Source organism: Zalophus californianus, chromosome 6 (genome assembly GCF_009762305.2).
Source record: "Zalophus californianus isolate mZalCal1 chromosome 6, mZalCal1.pri.v2, whole genome shotgun sequence".
Lineage (NCBI taxonomy): Eukaryota > Metazoa > Chordata > Mammalia > Carnivora > Otariidae > Zalophus > Zalophus californianus.
This window is the reverse complement of record NC_045600.1, coordinates 43855204-43878893: the sequence shown is the minus strand read 5'-3', so window position 1 is coordinate 43878893 and position 23690 is coordinate 43855204. Positions and strand designations below refer to the sequence as shown.

The following is a 23690-nucleotide window of genomic DNA, read 5'->3' as shown; positions in this document are numbered from 1 at the left end:
CTGATGAATATAGATGCAAAAATCCTCAACAAAATACTAGCAAATCAAATCCAACAATGCATTAAAAAAAATCACTCACTGCAATCAAGTGGGATTCATTTCTGCGTTGCAAGGGAGGTTCAATATTCATGTATCAATCAACGTGATATGTCACATCAATAAAAGAAAGGACAAGAGCCATCTGATCATTTCAATAGATGTGAAGAAAGCATTTGACAAAGTACAAGATCCATTCATGATAAAAACCCTCAGCAAAGTAGGTTTAGAGAGAACATACCTCAACATAATAAAGGGCATATAAGGGGCACCTGGCTCAGTGGTTAGGCAGCTGCCTTCGGCTCAGGTCATGATCCCGGGGTCCTGGGACCAAGCCCCGCATCAGGCTCCCTGCTCTGTGGGAAGCCTGCTTCTCCCTCTCCCACTCCCCTTGCTTGTGTTCCCTCTCTCTCTGTGTGTCTGTCAAATAAATAAATAAAATCTTAAAAAAAAAATAAAGGGCAAGTATGAAAAGCCCACAGCTAATAACATCTTCAATGCGGAAAAACTGAAAGCCTTTTCCCTAATGTCAGGAACAAGACAAGAATGTCCACTCAGCACTTTTATTCAATATAGTACTGGAAGTCCTAGCCACTGCAATCAGAAAATAAAAAATAAAAGGCATCCAATCAGTAAGGAAGAAGTAAAACTTTCACTCTTCGCAGAACATGAAACCATATATAAAAAACCTGAAAGATTCCACCAAAAAACTGCTAGAACTGATCAACTAATTCAGTAAAGTCACAGGATACCAAATCTACACCAATAATGAAGCAGCAAAAAGAGAAATTAAGAGAAACATCCTATTTACAATCACACCAAAAATAATAAGATATCTAGGAATAGACCTAATCAAAGAGGTGAAAGACCTGTACTCTGAAAACCCCAGAAAACCCAGAAATGACCCACAATTATATAGTCAATTAATCTTGGACAAAACAGGAAAGAGTTATCCAATGGGAAAAAGAGTATATCTTTAACAAATGATGTGGGGGAAACTGGACAGCAACATGCAAAATAATTGAAATTGGATCACTTTCTTACACCATATACCAAGATAAACTCAAAATGGATTAAAGACCTAAATGTGAGACCCAGAAACCATAAAATCCTAGAAGAGAACGCAGGCAGTAAACTTCTTTGAATCCGCCATAACAACTTCTTTCTAGATATGTCTTCTGAGCAAATGGAAACAAAAGCAAAAATAAACTATTGGGACTACATCAAAATAAAACCCTTCTGCACAGCCAAAGAAACAATCAACAAGACTAAAAGGCAACCTACAGAATGGGAGAAGATATTTGCAAATGATATATCTGATAAAGGTTAGTATGCAAGATACATAAAGAACTTATAAAACTCAATGCCCAAAAAACAAATAATCCAACTAAAATGGGCAGAAGACACGAATAGACATTTTTCCAAAGAAGACATACAGATGGCTAACAGACACATGAAAAAATGCTCATCATCACTTATCAGGGAAACGCAAATCAAATTACAGTGTGATACCACCTCACACCTATCAGAATGACTAAAATCAAAAACACAAGAAACAAGAGGTGTTGGTGAGGATAAGGAGAAAAAGGAACCCTGTTGCTCTGTTGGTGGGAATGCAAACTGTGTGGAGGTCCCCAAAAAGTTAAGAATAGAACTACCCTATGATCCAGCAATCACACTACTGGGTATTTACCTAAAGAATACAAAAACACTAATTCAAAGGGATACATGCACCCCAATGTTTATAGCAGGATTACTTACGCTAGCCAAGGTATGGAAGCAGCCCAAGGTGTCCGTTGATTGATGAATGGATAAAGAAGATGTGGTATATATACACACAGTGGAATATTATTCAGCCATAAAAAAGCATGAAATCTTGCCATTTCCAATGACATAGATGGTGCTAGACAGTATAAATGCCAAGTGATATAAGTCAGTCAAATACCATATGACAAAAGGCCACATGAATTCCACTCATACATGGAATTTAAGAAACAAAACAGATGAGCAAAGGGAAAAAAAAGAGACAAACCAAGAAACACACTCTAACTACAGAGAACAAACTGATGGTTACCAGAGAGGAGGGCTGGTGGGGGGAAAGGGTGAAATAAAGGGTGGGGATTAAGGAGTGCTCTTGTCCGTGATGAGCATTGGGTGATTAAAAAAAAAACTTGGAAAAAAATATAAATAAATAAATAAATAAAATGGGTGTACATATATGGGGGATTGCCCATATATGAGCATATATGTACTAAGCATAGTACAAGGCACATAAGTGCTCAAAGAATATTAGCTCTTATTATTCCTAACATTATTTTTTTGATATACATATGTATTATGATATGATTACCATAGTAAAATTAGTAACACATTCATCACCTCACACATTACCATTTTTTGTGTGTGGTGAGAACATTTAAGACTACTCTTTCAGCTGGGACGGCTGGGTGGCTCAGTCGGTTAAGCGGCTGCCTTCGGCCCGGGTCATGATCCCAGGGTCCTGGATTGAGTCCCACATTGGGCTCCTTGCCTCAGCAGGGAGCCTGCTTCTCCCTCTCTCTCCCCTCTGCTTGTACTCTGTCAAATAAATAAAATCTTTAAAAAAAAAAAAGACTACTCTTTCAGCATCTGTCAAATATATGATATAGTATTGTTAATAATAGTAATCATACTGTACATTGGGTTCCCAGAACTTACTCATCTTACAACTGAAAGTTTTTGCCCTTTGACCATCTCCCTATTTTCTCTCATATCTGCAGGCCCTGGCAACCATCATTCTACTCTGTTTTATGAGCTCTTTTAGATTCTATATTGTATTTGTCTTCTCTGCTTGACTTATTTCACTTAGCATAATACCTGAAAGTACATCCATGTTGTTGCAAATGGCAGGAGTTCCTTCTTTCTCACAGCTTGGATATTCTGTGTGTGTGTGTGTGTGTGTGTGTGTGTGAGTGAGAGAGAGAGAGAGACATTTTTTTAATCCATTCATCCTTCAACAGACTTGGGTTGTTTCCATATTTTGGTTATTGTGAACAATGCTACAATAAACATGGTGATTGCAGATATCTCAAGATAGTGGTTTCATTTCCTTTGGATATACACCAAGAAGTAGGATTGCTAAGTCATATGGTAGTTCTATTTTTAATTTCTTGAGGAACCTTCATGTTTTCCGTAATGGCTGTACCAGTTTACATTCCCACCAACAGTACACAAAGGGTTCCCTTGTTCACATCCTTGCCAATACTTATTTCTTGTCTTTTTGATGATAGGCATTTTAACAGGTGTGAAGTAGTATCTTATTGTGGTTTGGATTTGCATTTCCCTGATGATTAGTGATGTTGAATGCCTTTTTATGTACCTGTTGGTCATATGTCTTCTTTGGGAAAATGTCTATTCAGGTCCTTTGCCCATTCTTTAAATAGGATTATTTGGGTTTTTTTGTTTTGTTTTGTTTTGTTGCTATTGAGTTCTATGAGTTCCTTATATATTTTGGAGATTAACCGCTTATCAAAACCATAGTTCTCAAGTTTCTCCCATTTTGTAAGTTGTTTTTTCATTTGTTTATTACTTCTTTTGCTATGCAGCTTTTAGCTGATGTAGTCTCACTTGTTTATTTTTGCCTTTGTTGCTTCTACTTTGGAGTCATAACTGAAAAATCATTGCCGAGACCAATGTCAAGGAGCTTTCTCTCCTGTTTTCTTCTAGGAGTTTTATGTTTTGGGGTCTTACAATTAAGCCTTTAATCCATTGCAAGTTAATTTTGTGAGTGGATATCTGAACTTAAAAAAATCCACCTTGGACGTCCCTAACCATTTCACTCAGTTATTACACAGCGAAATTATACCAAATAAATACCTTCTCTCTTGCAAGAATCACTATTTGTGTGTGTGTGTGTTTTTTTAAGACTTTATTTTAATTTATTTGACAGAGAGAGAAAGAGAGAGCACAAGCAGGGGGAGGGGCAGGCAGAAGGAGAGGGAGAAGCAGGCTCCCCGCTGAGCAAGGAGTCCGATGTGGGGCTTGATCCCAGGACCCTGAGATCATGACCTGAGCTGAAGGCAGCCCCGTAAGCGACTGAGCCACCCAGGCGCCCCAAGAATTACTATCTGTTATAAGAACCTTTTTTAGAGTGGGTAGCTTTATCCTATTCATGTCTTTACCTAAGCCACTTTTGTGTTTAACTGTTCCCTCCTTCATCCGGACTCTCCCCAACCTTTGAGAAAACAACAGGCTTTCTAGGAAGGGATTCATTATTTCGTTCATTCATTCATGAAACAAACCTCTTCTGAGAACTTACTACACACCAAAGGCTAGGTAAGATGCTGAGGATGCAGTGAGAGCAAACAAACAAAAACAATTTTGGGCTCTCAGTGTGAGGTGGGTCCCCACATCGCAGTTCAGAAAGGGAATGAATGCAAGGTCAAGAACATGGGGGCATCTATCTCACCCAGCACCTCAGAAAACTGACAGGGCCCTCCCAGTGACACAAGTCACTGCGCACTTCTTGGGAAGGCTCTGATATTGAGAGAGGATTTAGGTAAAATGCAGAAAGGACGAGAGCGTCTGCAATTCAGGCAGAAAATTAAGCAAACTCGGTTAAAACAAGCAAACAAGCAAAACTCTTCAACGCAGCACACTCTGAAAGCTTCGCAGACTCTCCCCATCCTGGTCTGAGTCACCAGGTGAATCTGGAGAGAGGGCGGTGAACGTGGCCCCACTCCAAGGTCTCGGGTGGCCGCGGGACACCAACTGGAGGCTGCGGGGCTGGGGGCCGCCCCGGAGCGTCCCACCGGCCGCTCTCCAGACCCCGAACTTCTCAGCTGCGCCCTGGAACGGCGCTGCAGGGTGTGCGGGTCAGGGGACGCCGGGCCTGGTCCGCAGGAAGAGGCGAGGCGAGGCGAGGCGAGGCCGGGCCAGGCGGGGGTGGAGGCCAGCCACGCCTCGGCAGAGGCGGGCCGGGCCGAGCCTATTTGAGGCGTTGAGCCACCGCCCGGTCAGGGCTCGCACCACCTCAGCAGAAGCCGCGCGGGTAGCAAGCGAGCTAGCGCCGAGGCGTCGGGTGAGTGGCGGGGGCGCGGGGACGCGGGACGCGGAGGGAGCCCGCCGGCGGCGGCCCGGGCGGGGGCTGGGGGCTGGGGGGCTTGACGGCCGGCGGGCGGGCACGGAGAGGCGGGGGGGTCGCGTGAGGACCTGGGGGCACCGGGGCACTCGAGGCCTTGACCCCTCGAGAGAGCGCAGTCTGAGGCTCTGGGAAAGTTAGAGGCGCTTTACAAAGACTCACGCATTGATCCTGGGGCGGGCGGTGAGGGGCGCGGGGCACCCTCCGCGGCGACTGGCAGCCTCGGCCACGGCGTCCCGCCCGCGAGCGGGGGGTGGGGGGGGGCGCGCTTGGCAACCCCAGCGGCCCGCCCCAGTGTGGGATTAGGAAGCGGGTCCTCCTCCTTCCCGGACTCCGGAGGCGGCCCCTGCGCCCCTTGACTGGGCTTGCGCGGCTGCTGGATCTGACTGTGGGGCGCGCACGAGCCCTTCTACCAGGCCCGGGGCCGCGGTAGGGGCTGCCGCCGCTCTCTGGGTGCTGACCCCACAGAAAGTAGTGATGCCCCAGGGCCTGAGTGGGCATGCGTCTGGCTTGGCGAACAGTGCACATCCAAACTTTTGCAAATCAGTGACTCATCCCTGCCCAGATTGGCTAATTTGGGCATTATCCCAGATCTGTGCTGAGGACGTGTAGGGTGTGGCAGAATGTTGGTCCAAAAAGCGGGGGACAGCTTTTAAAACAGGTTTGAAGATGTATTCTGAATTATCAGGTGCCGAAATAAAAACACTATAATGTAGGGCGCCTGGGTGGCTCAGATGGTGAAGCGTCTGCCTTCGGCTCAGGTCATGATCCCAGAGTTCTGGATCGAGTTCCGCATCAGGCTTCTGCTCCTTGGGAGCCTGCTTCTCCCTCTGCCTCTCTGTCTCTCATGAATAAATAAATAATAAATAAATAATAAATAAATAAATAAAAAATAAGATTTAAAAAAAACAAACAAACACTATAATGTATCCACTCTGAGGAATAGGAGCTGAGCGCCAGAGAGTCAGAGACACATACGGTGAGGTTGTGACTTCGGCTTCAGGCCCACCCCTTCAAGTTAGTGATTCCTATTCCATATACTGTGGAAGCTGTGTAAAGTGGCTCCTGGGAGTTGGATTGCTGGACAGTGAAGACGGCTGAACCGCAGTGACCCAGTCTGTTTCTGGGATTCTGGGAAAGGAATGGAAGACAGTTCATCTGTGATCTTTGGGAGATGGGAACTGCTTCCTAATTTCATAACGTTTGGGGGTTACACTCAGAATCAGCACCTACTCCATGTTCTGGGGAAAAGTTTGATGATGGTCTTTGAATGTTTTGAGCTTCAAAGTGCTAGAAGGTTACTCACCAGGTTACTGAAGTAGCAGAGGAGGGGGAACACTGCCTGATAGATTGACCCCCAAAGCTAGTTTTTTGCAGGGGTCCTTAAACAATGATGTTTCCCTGTGCTACAAGTGTACATCAGTGCTTTACTATAAAGACTTCACTTATTGCTAGTGAGGTCAAAGGCCAATGTTGGTCTCACCGATAGTTTAGGTACCTACTTGCCTAGAACCTCATCAGCCAGACTCAACATCTGAACCGCAGAGACTTGCATTCATATATTATAACTTGAGCATCACATGTTGACCTTAAATACAGTTGGCTTGTGAGATTATTGTATCTGAGACTCATGGTTAACTGATCTAAAACATAGCCTCCCTTTCCTGTGATGGCTTGGAAAACAGGCTCCTGCTGAGGACAGCTGGGTTAACATTTGGTGTCTAGTGCCTGAACTGGTCCTTCTGATTTAATTCTATGTGGTAAGCCTGCCAGAACAGTGCTTGCTGTAAACTTCCAGTGTGCTGCTGACTAAGTATCATGTGTTTGCTCTTGGTTCAGCTTTTCCATAGCGGGAAAACAGTCGGTAACTGAGAGGCACAAAGTAACTTTACCTTCCTTGATGCTGAGGAACTATGATAAGAAGGAAATCCTAGTGAAGGACCAGTTCCTTTATTCCAACTCAGCATCACCGAATTTGGCTTTGCAAAGTAGGCTTGTTTCAGCAAGGTGGGAAGTTCTTTGCTGAGGAGTGTGGGCCGTGCCTTAGGGTTCTGAGGAAATGCATTCATGATCTACTTCTCTTTCTGCTTGTGTAAAGGTCAGGGCCCTTTGTGAGCAGAAATTTCAGAAGTGCTCCCAGGAACCCCAGCTACTGGACTAATTGCTAGGTGGACCTAGAATAGCATAGTACAGTAGATAGCCACTCTTTATTAGAGGGGAAAAAGCTATAATTAACAGCCAATTAAAAGGGTCTACATTCTGACTCATGTTAAATTCTTTATTCCAAAGCACACATGAACTACTTCCTGTAGGTTTTTCCAAATGTGAAGACTCAGGTAGTGTTTCCTCAATTTTTTGTTTTGCTTTAATGTAGTATTTCTTTTCTGGTGCTTCTAAATTCTCTGATTCTGGGAATGGCAGGATGGGGTTCACATATCTGTAGTATCTGTAGTGTGAGAAGATTTTTTTACATTTTATTGTGTCTCTATATAAACTGTTCATCTAAAAGGAAGGAAGGAAAGAAAAAGAAAGAAAAGAAAGAAGGAAGGAAGAAAGAGAGAGAAAGAAAGAAAGATAGAAAGAAAGAAAGAGGGAGAGAGGGAGGGAGGGAGGGGAAATTTTCCAGGCAAGTAAGAAAGATATTTATCCAAATAGATTTTTTTAAAGTTCTAAGGTTGCTAACCTTGATTTCAAAAATGTATCGGTTATAATCTTTTTTTTTTCCATAAAAACTAACGGTTGAGAATGAACATATCAAAACAGTGCATACCTAATTTTTTGGAGAAGTACACTTTATTGGTTTAAATGTGGTTATAATTAGCAAAGTGACTGTGCAAAATGGCATCGTTGTATTCAATATTGTGTGTATTGAAGCTTACTGAATGAGTCACCCAGCTAGTTTTCTGACAAAAACATGATCTCTTTTTTTTTTTTACAATTTCAACATGTTATATAGTTCTGAATGAGTAAGTCAGAGAATTAATTTCTAAGTGAAGTAATTAACACTTTTAAAGGACTATACTTTAAAATTTCAAAGGTTTTACATATAGTGTAAAATGAACCTGCATTAAGAGTGAGGATGCTTGGACCCTGGTTGTTGACCTGCCAAGAACAGAATGACTTTGGGCCACCATATTAGCTCTCTGAGTCTCAGTGTCCTTACCTCTAGAATGGGAATATTAACTTTCCCCTGAAAATCTTATAAGATCATTATCAGAATGAGAATAGGAAAAGTATGGGAAAGTGCTTCATAAACTGAAAAGCACCACATTAATGCAGGGTGTCATTATTCTAATGGGCTTGTCTAGTGTGTCACAACATGATGCAAACTGTCACCCAAGGCTTTATGTGAAACACAGTGGAAAGAAAGTGAAATCTGCTTTGTTTCTCAAATTGTTTTGGTTGGAGCTGAAAATAAGCTGAATATGCTTGAGCAGACTTTAAGAAGAAATGTTACATTTTGGAAATGCTGTTTTTGGTTTCTAGTTGTAATCAGCCTTTAAACACATGTTAGCTTGATTGGAGTTATGTTAATACGACACCTTATTAGGCCCATGGTACAGATTTAGCTAGTTTTAACTATTGAAACTAACTTTTTGGTTTTTATTGACCTGTGTATCTACACTTCTGGAGGGATACACATGCCGATCAGCCTAGACAAGTGTTTCTCAACCAGGCACAATTTGCCCTCTCCCCGCCCCCCCAACCCCGGAGTCCAAGATATGTGGCAACATCTGAAGACATTTTTGGTTGTGACAATCGGGAGGTGGGGTATTATGCTGCTGGCATCTTGTGCATTGAAGCCATGGATGCTCTCCATCCTGTAATGCACAAGACATCTCCAGTGGTTGGGGAAAGTCGTTACAGAATAGGAATATTTAAGACAAGTCAAAACACTTATAAAGTTGTAAGTCTGGGTCTTTGGTATGTTGTGCAGGGAATGGAATAAGTTTGTGTAATCAAAGGGAACTAAACTTTCTGCCCACCATGAAGTTCAAGATTGTTTCCTACTGGCCTCCAAAATGTTTTCTTAAGAAATGCCCTTTCTAGGGGTACCTGGGTGGCTCAGTCGGTTGAGTGTTTGCCTTCAGCTCAGGTCATGATCCTGGGGTCCTGGGATCAAGTCCCACGTTGGGCTCCCTGCTCCCCAGGGAGTCTGCTTCTCCCTCTGCCTGTGCCCTTCCCCCCCCCACCCACTCTCGGGCACGCTTGCTCTCTCAAATAAATAAATAAAAATCTAAAAATGAAAATGTCCTTTCTAGGGCACCTGGCTGGCTCAGTTGGTAGAGCAGGCAACTCTCAATCTTGGGGTTGTGAGTTTGAACCCCACATGAGGGTATAGAAATTACTTAAACATAAAACCTTAAAAAAAGAGAAAGAAACATCCTTTCTTTTCCTTTTCTGTAACAATGCTTCTCTCAAGTTCCTCCTGCGGTGGCAGCACACTTTTCTAAGCAGCGGAAGCCTTTTGGGGAAGGAAGCACAAGCAGAGGAACACCTGCTTCTGCTTTGAAAGATCAAATGCTAGGGGCGCCTGGTGGCTCAGATGGTTAAACGTCTGCTTTCGGCTCAGGTCATGATCCCAGGGTCCTGGGATTGAGTCCCGCATCAGGCTCCCTGCTCCTTGGGAGCCTGCTTCTCCCTTTGCCTCTCTCTCTCTCTCTCTCTCTCTCTCTCTCTCTCTCTCTCTCTCTCTGTCTCTCATGAATAAATAAATAAAATCTTAAAAAAAAAAAAAAGATCAAATGCTATAGGAAATCCAGGAATGGAAGCCCTGGGAGAGTCACTGTGACTTCCCAGTCAAGTTGCCAGCAGTTTCCCATGTTAGAAGAAGGATACGGTGATACCTAAACTGCTTCCAAATATGTTTAAGAATGCCCAGATTTAAAAAAGAGATGTGCAAAAAAAAAAAAAAAAAAACCTTAATAGAAGGTAATATTTAACTGTGGTATAAATAACAGCAGAGTATGATAAAATATCTGATGTGTATAAATGGAGGACATTAAGTCCTAAGAGGAGTTCTGCCTATTTTTTTAACCAAAAAGTCTAATATTTTAGATTTTTAGGACCTATTATAGGATCCCTTGGGGGGTAATGTCATTTCTTCAATAATTTAGTAAATATCACAAGTGGGCAACTCAAGGGAAAAGAGATTCTGATTGTTTAAGATCCAAGTCACTTTGGCTATAGGACTGGTGATCCTGACCCAAGAAAACTCACTCAGGCCTCATGAGTCCAAAGCTGCCCTCTTCCCCTCACTGCCAGAGCACCTGCAAGTGGGAGCAGGTGTAAAACATCTTAAATGGTTAGAGACTTGACATAGGAGAGGGAGCAGGAGAAAGAAGGAATGATGTGTCAAGGCCACCCCTGGAATCAGTTTTGGGCAAAGCCAACTCTCTTTGGTAGCATCCTACCCAAAAATATTTTCCTCCACATTGCCTGACTTCTTTTCTTTTCTGTTTTCTTTTTTCTTTTCTTTTCCTTAAACCCTAGTTTGTTATACTGCCAGAGTTTCGTTTGGAGTAACAAATATCTTTAAAAAAAGGAAAAAAAAGCATCTTATACCTGTCTTCATCATTATTGCTCCACATCTGGATCTCACCTCTCCTTTAAGGCTTAGCTCAAACACCACAACCTCGTCCCCTCTTAGAAGTAATAGTTCTAGTTGTGACTCTCCATCACTCAGTCTGGCTCACAGTGTCGATCCCTTGTGATCCCTGCTGGCCTGTGAGCCCTTTGACCATACAGATCTTGGCCTATCCATCTTCCAACCCAGGCAAGAGCCCACACAGTGCCTGGCCCAGAGCAGGCATAAATATGTGCAAATGAGGGAATAAATAATTGGCAGCAACTGCATCTAGGGGCATTGGTTTCAAATCTCAGTAGGAATCAGTCAACTCTGCTTCTCCTGCTAAAACCCAGAAGAGGGGCATGGGGCTTGATCTGAGGAACGGGAGGGGGGGTTGGTGATAAGAGGTGGTGGAAGCAGCGCCCAGGAAGGAAGGTGAGGAGGACCACAGATGAACTGGGACTGTTTGTGTCTTTACCAAGGAAAGGGGCAGAACATTATCTTCCTTGGTCTTCTCTCTCCTGTGTTGTTTGGCCTGTTACTCCCAGGATTCAGAACACAGGCTAGTATGATTAGAGTTTAAAATTATGAGTTAAATAGGGCTTGGTGATGTAGCTGGAGTGCATCCCTGCTAGAGCTGGTTTTGTGGTTTCACACTATTGATTTAGGTGTATTTGGGGAATAAACTGGCTTGGTTAGAAGAATGCCTGTAGATCATCTAGAACTGCCCAATGAACTATTTGTGATGTTATGTTAATATGGAAACGTGAAATCTAGGATCAAATGATAACCTATCTTTTTTTTCCCCTTTCAGGAAAATGGCAGACAGTTTTTCAGTAAGTATTTTATGTCTATTTTTTTTTTACCATAATACACATTCCATGTAGGTTGGGGCTTTCTTCTCTACCACCAAACATCCCCTTCTAATTCTATCACCCTGCAGCTTCCTCTGGCCTTAACTGACCAATGAGACCTTGTGAGCTGAGTCTTGTTTTTCCAGCCATAGGTTCAGGAAGAAAGCCAGGCAGATAGAGGCCTGGGACTCACTAACAGTAACTCCCCTACTGAAAAGGCTGGGACAGAAACAGGTGGATTCCATGGGCAGGAGCTGAGAAATAATATGAGCAAAGGGAAGTGTGGTGCAGTCTGAGCATCCTGATTTCTGTGATTGTTCTTCTCCTGTCAGTTAGAGAGGATGTGCTTTTACATAGAGGAAGGCTAGCTCCCGACTTTGGCAAATTATAAAAGGCAACCCTCCATGATCTCAGATGATGGGAAGCAAGAATAAAGGGAGGCAGGAGATGCAGCAGCTGCCCAGACACCCCGTGAGGCAGAAAGGAGCAGGGAACTACCCCGGCTTCTCCCTTCTCCCCATTCTTTAATCTCCTGCCAATGCTGCCCCTTAGCCAGACTCATCTGGAAGCCTGGAAACCACCATCTGCAGGGGTTAGATCCCCTGTGATCAGCACAAGGCAAAGAGAAGGATGGATTTGACCAGTACATTGCCACATTGGGAATATGGCAGGACTGACTCTTTGCTGTCAAACATGGAACTCATTGAACTGTGGGAACTCAGGCCCATCACCCTGACCACCTACTGTAGGGCATCTTTTCATATGAACCATGCAGTTGCTTGACTGTGATAAGCCATGATCAAAAAAAACCCCCCAAAACAAAAAAACCTGTGTTTTTTTCGCCTATATCAGATACCACTGTGTGTGGCCATGTACCTGTTGTGGCTGCCAGGGACAGGCTTGTGGTTCTGCTAGAGGTTAGAAATGGGACTGGAAGCCCTTTGAAAGCCACTAAGAAGGGGACCACACCTTCCAGAAATCCTCCTCTGGAATGGTCTTGTGAAACCGGGATGGGGACTCTTATTAAGCCATCCTTGTTCTTTGCAAGGAAAATTCTATGCCATTTGATAGTTGTATTAACTTTACCATGTAGTTAATAAATTGACCCTATATGGCCAAGAAAATATAACAATCATTATTAGAATTATAATCCATCAATAAAATGCACTCTTTCTGGTAAGACAATTCATGTTGAGAACCGTAAATTGCTTTGCTTATCATTTTCTATATGGCTCTCCTCCTCCCCATACAGACAGTAATCAATCCGGAATCCCACTTACTTAATGGCATGATCTGGCCTTTTAAGAAAAATAAACTTTGAAATTTTACAATAGTTTTAGATTTACAAAAAATTGCAAAGATAGTACCAAGAGTTCCCGTATACCCTACACCCACTTTCCTCTATTATTAACGTCTTACATTAGTATGGTACATTTGTTACCATTAATAAGCCAGTACTGATACATTACTTCCTAAAAAAAAAAGAATAAAGTGATGAAGCATATATAATCCCAAAGCCTAATTTTAGTCTTAGGAACTGCAAACAATTTAATAGGTGGAGAAATTTTTATCGATTTGAATTTCTTTTATTTTTTTTTTTAGATTTTATTTATTTATTTATTTATCAGAGAGAGAGAGAGAGCACAGCAAGGGGAGGGGGGCAGAGGGAGAAGCAGGCTCCCTGCTGAGTAAGGAACCCGATGCAGGACTTGATCCCAGGAACCTGGGATCACGACCTGAGCCAGAGGCAGACGCTTAACGACTGAGCCACCCAGGCGTCCCTATTGATTTGAATTTCATACCCTTACCATATCCCTCTACTTCTTAGATCACATATTCCTGTTTTCCTGAAAATTCTGTTTTTGTGAATGTTTTTCATCCTGTAATTGTTGATGTCTTTCTTTCCAGCTTAATGATGCTTTATCTGGGTCTGGAAACCCAAACCCTCAAGGATGGCCTGGTCCATGGGGAAACCAGCCTGCTGGAGGCTACCCAGGGGCCTCCTATCCTGGTGCCTACCCTGGACAGGGCCCCTCCTGGTAGCTACCCTGGACAGGCCCCTCCTGGTGGCTATCCTGGTCAGGCACCTCCTGGAGCCTACCCTGGACAGGCCCCTCCTGGTGGCTATCCTGGTCAGGCCCCTCCTGGCGGCTATCCTGGTCAGGCACCTCCTGGTGCCTATCCTGGTCAGGCACCTCCAGGAGCCTACCCTGGCCCAACAGCACCTGCTTATCCTGGACCACCTGCACCAGGAGCCCACCCTGGGCAACCGAGTGGGCCTGGGGCCTACCCACCTCCTGGACAGCCAAGTGCTCCTGGAGCCCACCCTGCTGCTGGCCCCTTTGGCATCCCTGCTGGACCACTGGTAAGATGGAACTAGGCATTTCATAGACTTGATTGTGATCAGGGCAAAGGTAATGAAGAACCAACACACTAATTGTCTGGAGCGTTGGTGCCATTACTTGCTGTGCTCTGGCTGGGAGCTGGCTGTGGGCACCAACCTGCAAAGGACTTCAGAGAGACCTGAAGCTTTAAACTCGCTGGCTAGAGCCACTTTTCAAGGACCAGCCATGGTGTATGTCAGCCCAATAGAAAAAAATCATTGTTTGTATTGAGTTTAGTATGGGAATTGTTAGTATAAAGAGAAGTCAGTATATCTTTTGAAGACATCTGTAAAGCAGCTTTAATTTAAATGAAGTTAAGATCATAGTAATGGGGGAACAGTTTGGTTACCATTATTAATAAACACTGAGCACATAACATGTGCCAGCAGTGTGCTTCTACATGGATGATTTCATTTAACCCTATATTTGCCCCATAAGCTACTGTTATTGTCCCTACTTTACACACAAGGAAAGGGAACAAGAGAGAGTTATACAGCTTGTCTGGGGTCATAGAAGAAACATGTAGGGAAACCAAGGTAATGTGGTTTTGAAAAACCTTCTAAAGATAATTTTGTGATCTAAGGATTAAATTTTCATTTATATTAAAACCCATTTTAGTAAATGAATTCTAAGTGTAAAACCTAACACTGTGGGGACTCTAGACATGTCTCAGACACAGATCCTTCCCTTCCAGTTGTGTAGTCGGGAGATAATATACAGATGGGAAAGTGTTTCAGTAGCCCCGTGGGATCAGACCCTTCCAGTAGCATGTAGATGTTGGCACAGGTAGTGTCTGACCTGCTTTTAGGTCAGCCTAGAGGAGAGTACAGAGAAGGCGCTGGGAGCATGGGCAGCATTGGGCAGGCATCAGTCGACCACAGTTAGTCATTTGTAGACAGGTGGGGGACATGGAGGCTGTGGCAAGGAAGAGGCAGATGTGAGAGAGGTTGCAGAGGAAGAACCCCAGGAACTAGTGGTTAGGTCTTAGTCAGGGATGTTGGGGTTTTCAAGGCTGGACAATGAGAGCACCAGCCACAGGTCAACACAGACCGGGAACTCAGGAAGGAGACCTGGTGGTGGGGGATGGGGAATAAGAGACAATTCCAGTTCACACCTGTTGGCTTTGAGGCATCTGTAGGAAATTCAGATAGGAGGAGGTTTGGGGCCCAAGAGAAAAGATTTGGGTGGTGGTTGAACCCAGGGGGAAGAAATTAGGAAGGGAAGAGAGAAGAGGCCAAAGGGAGTTTAGGAATATTTACAGCACCTTGAACCTAGATGGTTAATACATTTTTGTGGAAGAACTAGGGAATGTATTAAATGAAAAGTGTTAATTCCACAAATATTTAGTATCTGCCACATTCAGAGCCTCCTGTTGATGCCATGTAAGTAGAACTTACAAGAACTCATTAAGTCCCCGGGTGCAACACAATGCCTGCCCCTAGGGAGCAAAATGACCATGATGAAGTATGTTATGTGACCAGGTTCTTAAAAGTGGCACACAGTTGTACAGCTAAAACCAATACAATTATATCTCAATAAAAGTAATTTAAAAAAAAGAAGAGTGGCACAAAAATGTTAATGTTGACTGCAAGGTCTAGCCTAAGCCTTTCCGAAAAATAGTCCAAGTAAATGAATTATAGATTGGGATGACCTTAGTAACAAGAGATACAGTGGTCCAAAAGGGAATATGTTCTGTCTTTGGCACCAATTAACTGATGGCTTTCTTCTTCTCTTTTTTTAAAGATTTATTTATTTGAGAGAAAGAAAGTGAGTGAGAGAGAGAGAGAGAGAGAGCACAAGCAGGGGGTGGGGCAGAGACAGAGGGAGAAGCAGACTTCTTGCTGAGCAGGGAGCCCGAGCAGGGAGGCAGATGCTTAACTGAGCCACCAGGCACCCCTTAATGGCGTTATTCTTGATTATTACTTGTGCAGATAGGAAGCCTTATTCCTTCAGGCCCTGGGCAGGGTGACCAGAGAGTCTGGAAAAATGGCTTAAATTAGGGTTATGTGTTAGTCACATTAGCAACATATTTTTCTGTCTTTCCCCAAGAAGACATGACTCTTTATTGATATGTATATGTTTTTTATTCCCAGACCGTGCCTTATGACCTGCCTTTGCCTGGAGGAATCATGCCTCGCATGCTGATAACAATTCTGGGCACAGTAAAGCCCAATGCAAACAGGTAAAGAACAATATTAGCAACTCTAACATATTTGTCAATTGGTTTTTGAGTAAAGGATGATCTATTTCGAATTTTAATAAAATTTTTAAAACCATGCATTTAGAATTCTATACTATAGAATGGAGTTATCCCATAAATTGGTGTGTGTTCCCACCAAGGGGACAAAGTGCCCCTCACTAAATCTTGTTTTTCTCCCAGAACCACAATGAAACAGTTCTACTTTTTTTTTTTTAAGACTTTATTTATTTGAGAGAGAGAGATCATGAGCATGAGCAGGGGGAGGGGCAGAGGGAGAGGGGGAAGGAGGCTCCCCATTGAGCAGGGAGTCTGATGCAAGGCTCGATCCCAGGACCCTGGCATCATGACCTGAGCTGAAGGCAGATGCTTAACTGACTGAGCCACCCAGGCGCCCTGAAACAGTTCTGCTTTGTGAGGACAGAGAGAAAGAGCAGACAACCCATACAGAAAAACCTAGGTTCTCCCTGGCAGTGAGAACCTTAGAATTTAAGGGAATGACGGCCTTTGTAATGTAATGCTTGGCCATCTCTCCACCTCTGAGCCATATCTTGTCTAAAAAACCAAGCATGCACTTTGTATCTAAATGACCATCAAAAATTAGGGTCAGAAACACAAAGATCGCACTGGACATCATTTTGAGTTGATCTGAGAGCTTGCACATCATACCACTCTCTCCTCATATTTGGACAGATCACCCTGCAGTCGTGAAGGTCACAGTGCAGTCTCAGATCTGGTGAGCTTGACCTCAATTTCCGCCTTCCTACTGGGCATATCAGCTGAGTCACAGATTCCCATGGGGTCAGCCAGGTCTACGGATGTTATGTGGCGGGATGGGGGAACCCCAGTCTTCTGAGTATACAATTTATATAAAGATTTGAAAAGATCCTACAAGTTAAAGACTTCCTCAAAAGAAGTCAACCTTTGCCATTGGAACTGGTTTGATAGAGGTGAGCTAGGATGGAGTGAGACTCTGAGCTAATTTAGGAAAAGCTGTGCTGACTTATGGCAGCCTTGGGATGCCTGGGTCTGTTATCACCACCGGTTATATTTCCATGTAATACAAGCAGGTTAAGGATATCCTGAAGACATCCAGTATGCCTGTCCCTGAGGTTAGTGGGACCATTAAAGCCCCTGCTGCAGCCATAAATTAATCCGTGTTTTGGGGTTTTATAGACAGTGCACAAAAGGTACAAAATCAAGCTATGCACACAGGTTTACAAGAATCCGTAAACAACCTGTGGTCTGTCACTTTGTGCTCCTGGTGGATCAATGGGAACCCCCTTTTCTGTTACCAGGAAATGGACTCAGCCTCTGATATAATCATTTTACATTCAGCAGCCCATTCACGCGTACCTCCACCAGACTTCTCCAGTTCTGTGTGGTAGCCAGTACCTTAAGCCCCTTCTTTCTACACAGCCTCTACAGCTTCTCTAAACACAGTGCTTACCTGTGCAATAAAGCTTGTCTCACAGCCAATTACAAAATATATATATCCCTGCCCATGTCCTTGTCCATCTTTCCTCCTCCAATTAACATAGAACCCAGCACACCTGAGCCTGGGCACGATTTGTGAGTATCTGCTCTCCTCCCTTAGCCACGGTCATACAGAACCACACTGGTGTGTTTGCCTTATTGAGGGTTTTTGCACTAGAAACTTTAGCTCCAGTAACACTAGAGGTGTAGACAGAGACCGTGGCAGATTAACACTCATTTTGGTGGAAATGGGTAAGAGGGTATTAAACTGAAAAAATGGTTGCTTGGTTCTGCAAAATCTATGTGAGGTATTACCTGAAAAAAAAAAAAAAAGAATGCTTAAAGTGGTAGAGATGGCAAGATCTCCTTTTCACTGTAGAGAAAAATACAGCCATTGGATTTTTTTGGTCAAATACAAATGCTGTTGTCATCTGACTATATTGGTCCTCTCCCTGGGCATTTAATCATTGGAAGATACATTTGTGGTTTTATGTGTCTGTTAATGGGTAAATGAAAATGCCCAAGGAATCATTGTTAATAAGTCTAGGGTGTAGACCTTGCTTTCAAACAAGAGCCCCGGTTGATTCTGATGTTAAGTGTTCCAGGGAGCACACTTTGAGAAGCTGAGAGATAGGGTTAATACTTGAACAGTTCAAGGCCTTGTGTTTGCATTAACATCCAAGGAGAAGGAACAAGGTCAAAAAGTTAAGCCAGCACTACCATTAATTCATATCAGGGAATGTAGCACATTTATCACCATGACGTTACAACTTAGCAACAGGACACTGAACATTATGTTATCTCATTTTTGTTATTTTAGGACTAGGTTTTTGGTTAACTATAAGGAAGCCAGGTATTCGATAGCTTCTATTGATGTGACTGGCTTGCCTTTAATAGGTATTAAAAGTAACTGGCAGGGCAGGAAAGAGCTAAGCATTATTATTTGCCATGTACAGCATAAAGTGCCCTCAAAGTGGACCTAAACTTCTATAAGGTAACCTTGACGAGTTTTCATAGTAGAGGTAGTTAAAGAGGGAATGGAGTGATGTGACCAAAGACAAGGAGACAAAAAAATGGAACACGTACTACCTTGCTTACTTTCAGATACTACAAGAATACATCAGATACTAGGCCTCGTATACTTTCCAGTTTGAAGCCAAACTCTGGTTTGTTTGCTTCTGTTTGAAAATGTTCCTGTATTTTATAAAAAATGATTGGATCTTTAGAAAATTGTATGTTCTTCACTTGATACAAATGTACAGCTTGAATCATTTTACTAACTCTGGTCTTTTGGTTTAAAACAGACTTGCTTTAGATTTCAAGAGAGGGAATGATGTTGCTTTCCACTTTAACCCGCGCTTCAGTGAGGACAACAAGAGAGTCATTGTTTGCAATACAAAGCTGGATAACATCTGGGGAAAGGAAGAAAGACAGGCGACTTTCCCCTTTGAAAGTGGTAAACCATTTAAAGTAAGTTATTGCTACTATTATATATTGATAATGGATATTTCTCATGGGAATCACTCTTACAACCATAAGGCCACTTGAAATGAATTTATCTGCTATCCTGGGTCACATAACGGGTACATCTGCTCCCCATCCCAGGGCACCAGGCTCAACAGGACTGGCACACTCCCCAGCTCCATTCCCACCCTTCACCATTGTCCCTGTTACCACACCTTTGAGTTTAAGCTTTTCTGGAAATGAGGAAAGTAGCATCTTTAATAAAGAAGGCAGAAAGGGGTGCCTATGTGGCTAAGTGTCTGACTCTTGATTTCTGCTCAGGTCTTGATCTCAGGGTTGTGAGTTCAAGTCCCATGTTGGGCTCCACACTGGGTGTACTTAAAAAAGAAAAAAAAAAAAAGGACAGAAGGTCTCAATAGTCCAGTTGGGCTGAGACTTAGTACCTTAATACAACATAGTTGGCATTGCAATCAAAGCTAATTTTTTTAATTCTAAAATTAAGACGTTTTATGAAAAAAATTTTTAAAGTTTCAAGTTAAAAAGACCTCCATCTTTTCCCCTTTCTCCCAACTTCACAGAGGTTGCAACTTGGTTAACATCTTTCCAGTATTTTCTATGACATACAGCACTGTTTATTTTAAAAACTTATTAAGTAAACTCTACCCCTGAACTCATGACCCCAAGATCAAGATGTAGTTATTATCAATTTTTGCAACATTTGCCATCAAGTACATGCTCTACCAACTGTCCCAACACCCTTTTTATTTTTAAGCACTGCTTTAACAAATACTAGGTCCACAGTACTGGGTTAGCTTGACAGTAGAGTGGGCAATACAACAACTAGACTATAAACTTCTCAAGGGCAGGGACTTATAGGGACCATATTCTATATTTGGTGGACATCTTCTCACATTAGAACGTTGTTACTTAATAGTATTTCATTGCTTAGATATGTGCTAATTCTGTGAGTACCCTATGGATGATAATTTGGAGTATGGAAATATTCCAAACAAATAAAACCTGAAAGTTTATTTATTTTACTAAAATACTGTAATAATGGTCCTTATAAATCTTTGCTTCTTAGAACAAGAATTTTATTCCAAGAATGTACATATTTTTTAAAAGATTTTATTTGAGACAGAGAGAGAAAAGCACAAGCAGGGCGTGGCGGGACGGGCAGAGGGAGAGGGGGAAGAAGACTCCCCGCTGAGCAGGGAGCCGGATGCCGAGCTCGATCCCAGGACCCTGAGATCATGACCAGAGCCGAAGGCAGATGCTTAACTGACTGAGCCACCCAGGTGCCCCTCAACAATATACATATTTAAACTTTAGATATTTCCAAAGTGCTGCTTCCAAAATGCTGTAAGGATAAACCTGTTCACTACTAGCTGTTGGAAGAGTGTTTCCCCTACTCTGGCCTAAACTGGTTATTATCAATTTTTGCAACATTTGCCACTCTATAGAGGATTCCTACTTTAGTATTCTATTTTCATTTATTTATTGAAGTACAGTTAACACAGGATGTTGCATTAGTTTCAGGTGTACGACGGAGATCATCATCTCTTTGTTATGCTGTGCTTACATCTGTCACCATACAACACTATTACAGTACCACCGACTATATTCCCTTTGCTGTACCTTTTACCCCATGACTTACATCCCATAACTGGAAGCCTGTACCTCCCATACCCCTTCAACCATTTTGCCCATCCCTGTATCCGCCTCCCCTCTGGCACCATCAGTTTGTATTTATAGGTCTGTTTCTGCTTTTTGTTCATTTATTTCTTCCTTTGATTTTTTTTTTTGGATTCCACATATAAGTGAAATCATGGAATTTGTCTCATTTCATTTAGCATAATATCCTGTAGGTCTATCCATGTTGTCACAAGTGGCAAAACCTTTTTTTATGGCTGAGAAATATCCCATTGCATGTGTGTGAGTGTGCGTGCGTGTGCGTGGTATATGTATAGATACCACATCTTCTTTATCTAGTCATCTGTGGATCCACACTTGCATTGCTTCCATATCTGGGCTATTATAAATAATGCTGCAGTAAACATAGGGGTGCGTATATCTTCTCAAACTAGTGTTTTCATTCTCTTTGGCTACTTACCCAGTAGCGGAATTACTAGATCATATAGTATTTGTATCTTTAATTTTTTGAGGAGCCTCCATACTGTTTTCCAAAGTGGCTGCACCAATTTACATTCCCACCAACAATGCATGACTGTTCCTTTTTCTCTACGTCTTTGCCAGCACTTGGTGTGTTTATATTTTTACTTTTAGGTGTTAGCCATACAAAAACTTTGTTTTTATGGAGACACATTATTTATCTTTACCTTTATAGCTTCACCTTATCTTTGTCATCTGTTATCTTTTTATTTTATTTTGCTTGAATCTTTGAATAATCTGTGGAGTTTATTTTTGCTGCAAAGTTCCTTTTTTGTTTTTTGTTTTTATTTAAGAGAGAAGAGAGAGAGCACAAGCAGGGGGTAGAAGCAGGCTCCCCACTGAGCAAGGAGCCTGACATGGGACTCGATCCCAGGACCCTGGGATCATGACCTGAGCTGAAGGCAAATGCTTAACAACTAAGCCATGCAGGCGCCCCCAAAGTTCCTTTCTTGAAACTTCAGTCAGTTCCATAGATGATCATAAAGATGAAATGTGCGACATTCTCAGCTCAGGCGAGACTGGTTTTGAAATTAATGAGCATTTCTAACAGTTTTGTGTATGTGCCATTTCAGATACAAGTGCTGGTTGAATCTGACCACTTCAAGGTTGCGGTCAATGATGCTCACTTGTTGCAGTACAATCATCGGATGAAAAATCTCCAGGAAATCAGCAAACTGGGAATTTCTGGTGACATAGATCTCACCAGTGCTTCACATGCTATGATATAATCATAAAGGGGAAGATTAAAAAAAAAAAGAAATTGAATATAAACCCTTACACATTGAAACTTCATGTTTCCTGACTGAAAAATTTTACCTTTATTCATCACTGTCCTTCTTGTAAATCATCCATTTAATAAACATTCTAAGAGTTTCCTGTCTTTATATGTCATTGAATTGGGGCAGTTTATTCTTGATAATGCACAGTGGATTCAGTGGAAAAGGAATATGTAGCAATATTAATTCTGCATCAGAGTCTCCCAGAGTTTTCTATACTTATTAAAATATTTTTAAAGAAAATACTATTCTAACCTCTGTCTTTCAGAGTTTCGTAAAAACCAGAAGATGCTACCAGGAAATCATTCTCCCATTTTCTTACTTAAGGAAGTATATATTCAGGAAATGAGAAAAGCACAAAGAAAAAGTGTAGCTGTTGATGATCCACGGGCAGTTACTGTTAGCATTCTGATATATTTCTTTTTGCTCCTTTTAACTATTTTTTCTCTCTAGACTATACTTAGCTGTTTTCAAATCCATATTTGATACCAATATGAGACAATCTTGCTGTAGGTTCTCTTGGTTTTTATGAAATCTCCATATTTCTAGAGGAAAATTAACCTCTTAATTAGATACGTGATCAGCTTGAAAACTTTAATAGTTCCCGTTGCCAACATTCTTAACCACGCCTTTCTGCCCTTCCTCATTACTAGCAGGCCCAAAGATTCATACAATTTCAAAACTAGGATGTAGTCATAGCACTTTACTTTACAAAAGAATCAAAATATTGTTTGGTCTATTTATTGTTTCTATAACACCATCTTCTCAGATACTTTTGTTGTCACAAGTTGGGTTCCCCAGGAAGCAGATTAGAACCCAAAAGGTTTAGGGGGGAGAATCTTGAGATCAACAGCTGTTGGGACGAGAAGGCACAGGATCTGGCAGAGGGAGAAGCTGGGTATCGAAGCCTCAGCCCACCCTACAGGCGTTCTGAAGCCGGGATGATCCTTTGGAGCTGTCAAGAGGGGGAAGTCCTTTCTATCTTCACTTCGATCAGTCAATGAATACAAGGCACCTGAGAAACGGTATGACCTCGGGAGAAGCGGCTGTCTTCCCCTGAGGTAGTTCTCACGGAATGATATCTGAACGCCTTCTAACAGCACTTGTAGCAATTAAAAAGACTTTCAGTCCTAAAGCGGGATGTGAGCAGTTTATTTCAAAAAACTAGGTTACTTCCTTACTCCAACATTCTCATCTTGACTCTTCCACACCTATGATTAAGTGGAAAAACATAAGCTATGATAAAAAGGGGGAACTTGGTTTACACAAAATTATTTAAATCCTGAGCCTTGGTTCCTTTGTCTATAAAATGGTGGTATAATACACCTTTTGTAGGGTCACTGTGATCGTTGAATAAATATTGTTTACAAAGGGGTTGCCATATAGGAGGTCCTCAACAAATGGAAATTTTTTTTTGTTGTTTCATTTTTGGAAAGGCATTTGTTCTGCGAAGCAGTATTCTTTCCTTGTATCTTTAAAGATTTTTCTAAAACCTTGTAATTCCAGAGTCCAAGAGCCTAAGAACACTATCTAGTTGTAGGGTATACTGATGGCTGCTTAGCCATCCATTCTCTGTTTCCTAATAGTCATGGTTTTATTCAACTATAATCCTAGATAAAATAAGGAATCCTGATTAAAGACCA

At 42.3% G+C, this 23690-nt stretch overlaps 2 protein-coding genes and 1 long non-coding RNA gene across 3 annotated transcripts in view; 1 reads left to right on the top strand and 2 right to left on the bottom strand.

Moving 5' to 3' along the window:
* Positions 1-5906, bottom strand: part of LOC113909338 — a 56302-nt gene extending 50396 nt beyond the window's left edge. Inside the window, exon 1 of the long non-coding RNA XR_003515709.2 lies at positions 5318-5906. This is a non-coding gene — a long non-coding RNA (uncharacterized LOC113909338). The remainder of the gene's footprint in view (positions 1-5317) is intronic.
* On the top strand, positions 4957-22144 carry LGALS3 (galectin 3). The gene is given in 7 exon segments (XM_027570377.1): positions 4957-5095; positions 11539-11560; positions 13487-13606; positions 13608-13943; positions 16056-16144; positions 18940-19105; positions 21844-22144. Coding segments are annotated over 6 exon segments (885 nt in total). The 5' UTR covers positions 4957-5095; positions 11539-11542; the 3' UTR covers positions 22000-22144.
* Positions 21904-23690, bottom strand: part of DLGAP5 (DLG associated protein 5) — a 109348-nt gene continuing 107561 nt past the window's right edge. The window contains exon 18 of the mRNA XM_027570376.2: positions 21904-23258. Within this exon, the coding sequence (XP_027426177.1) occupies positions 23239-23258 (20 nt within the window). The 3' untranslated portion in view covers positions 21904-23238. The remainder of the gene's footprint in view (positions 23259-23690) is intronic.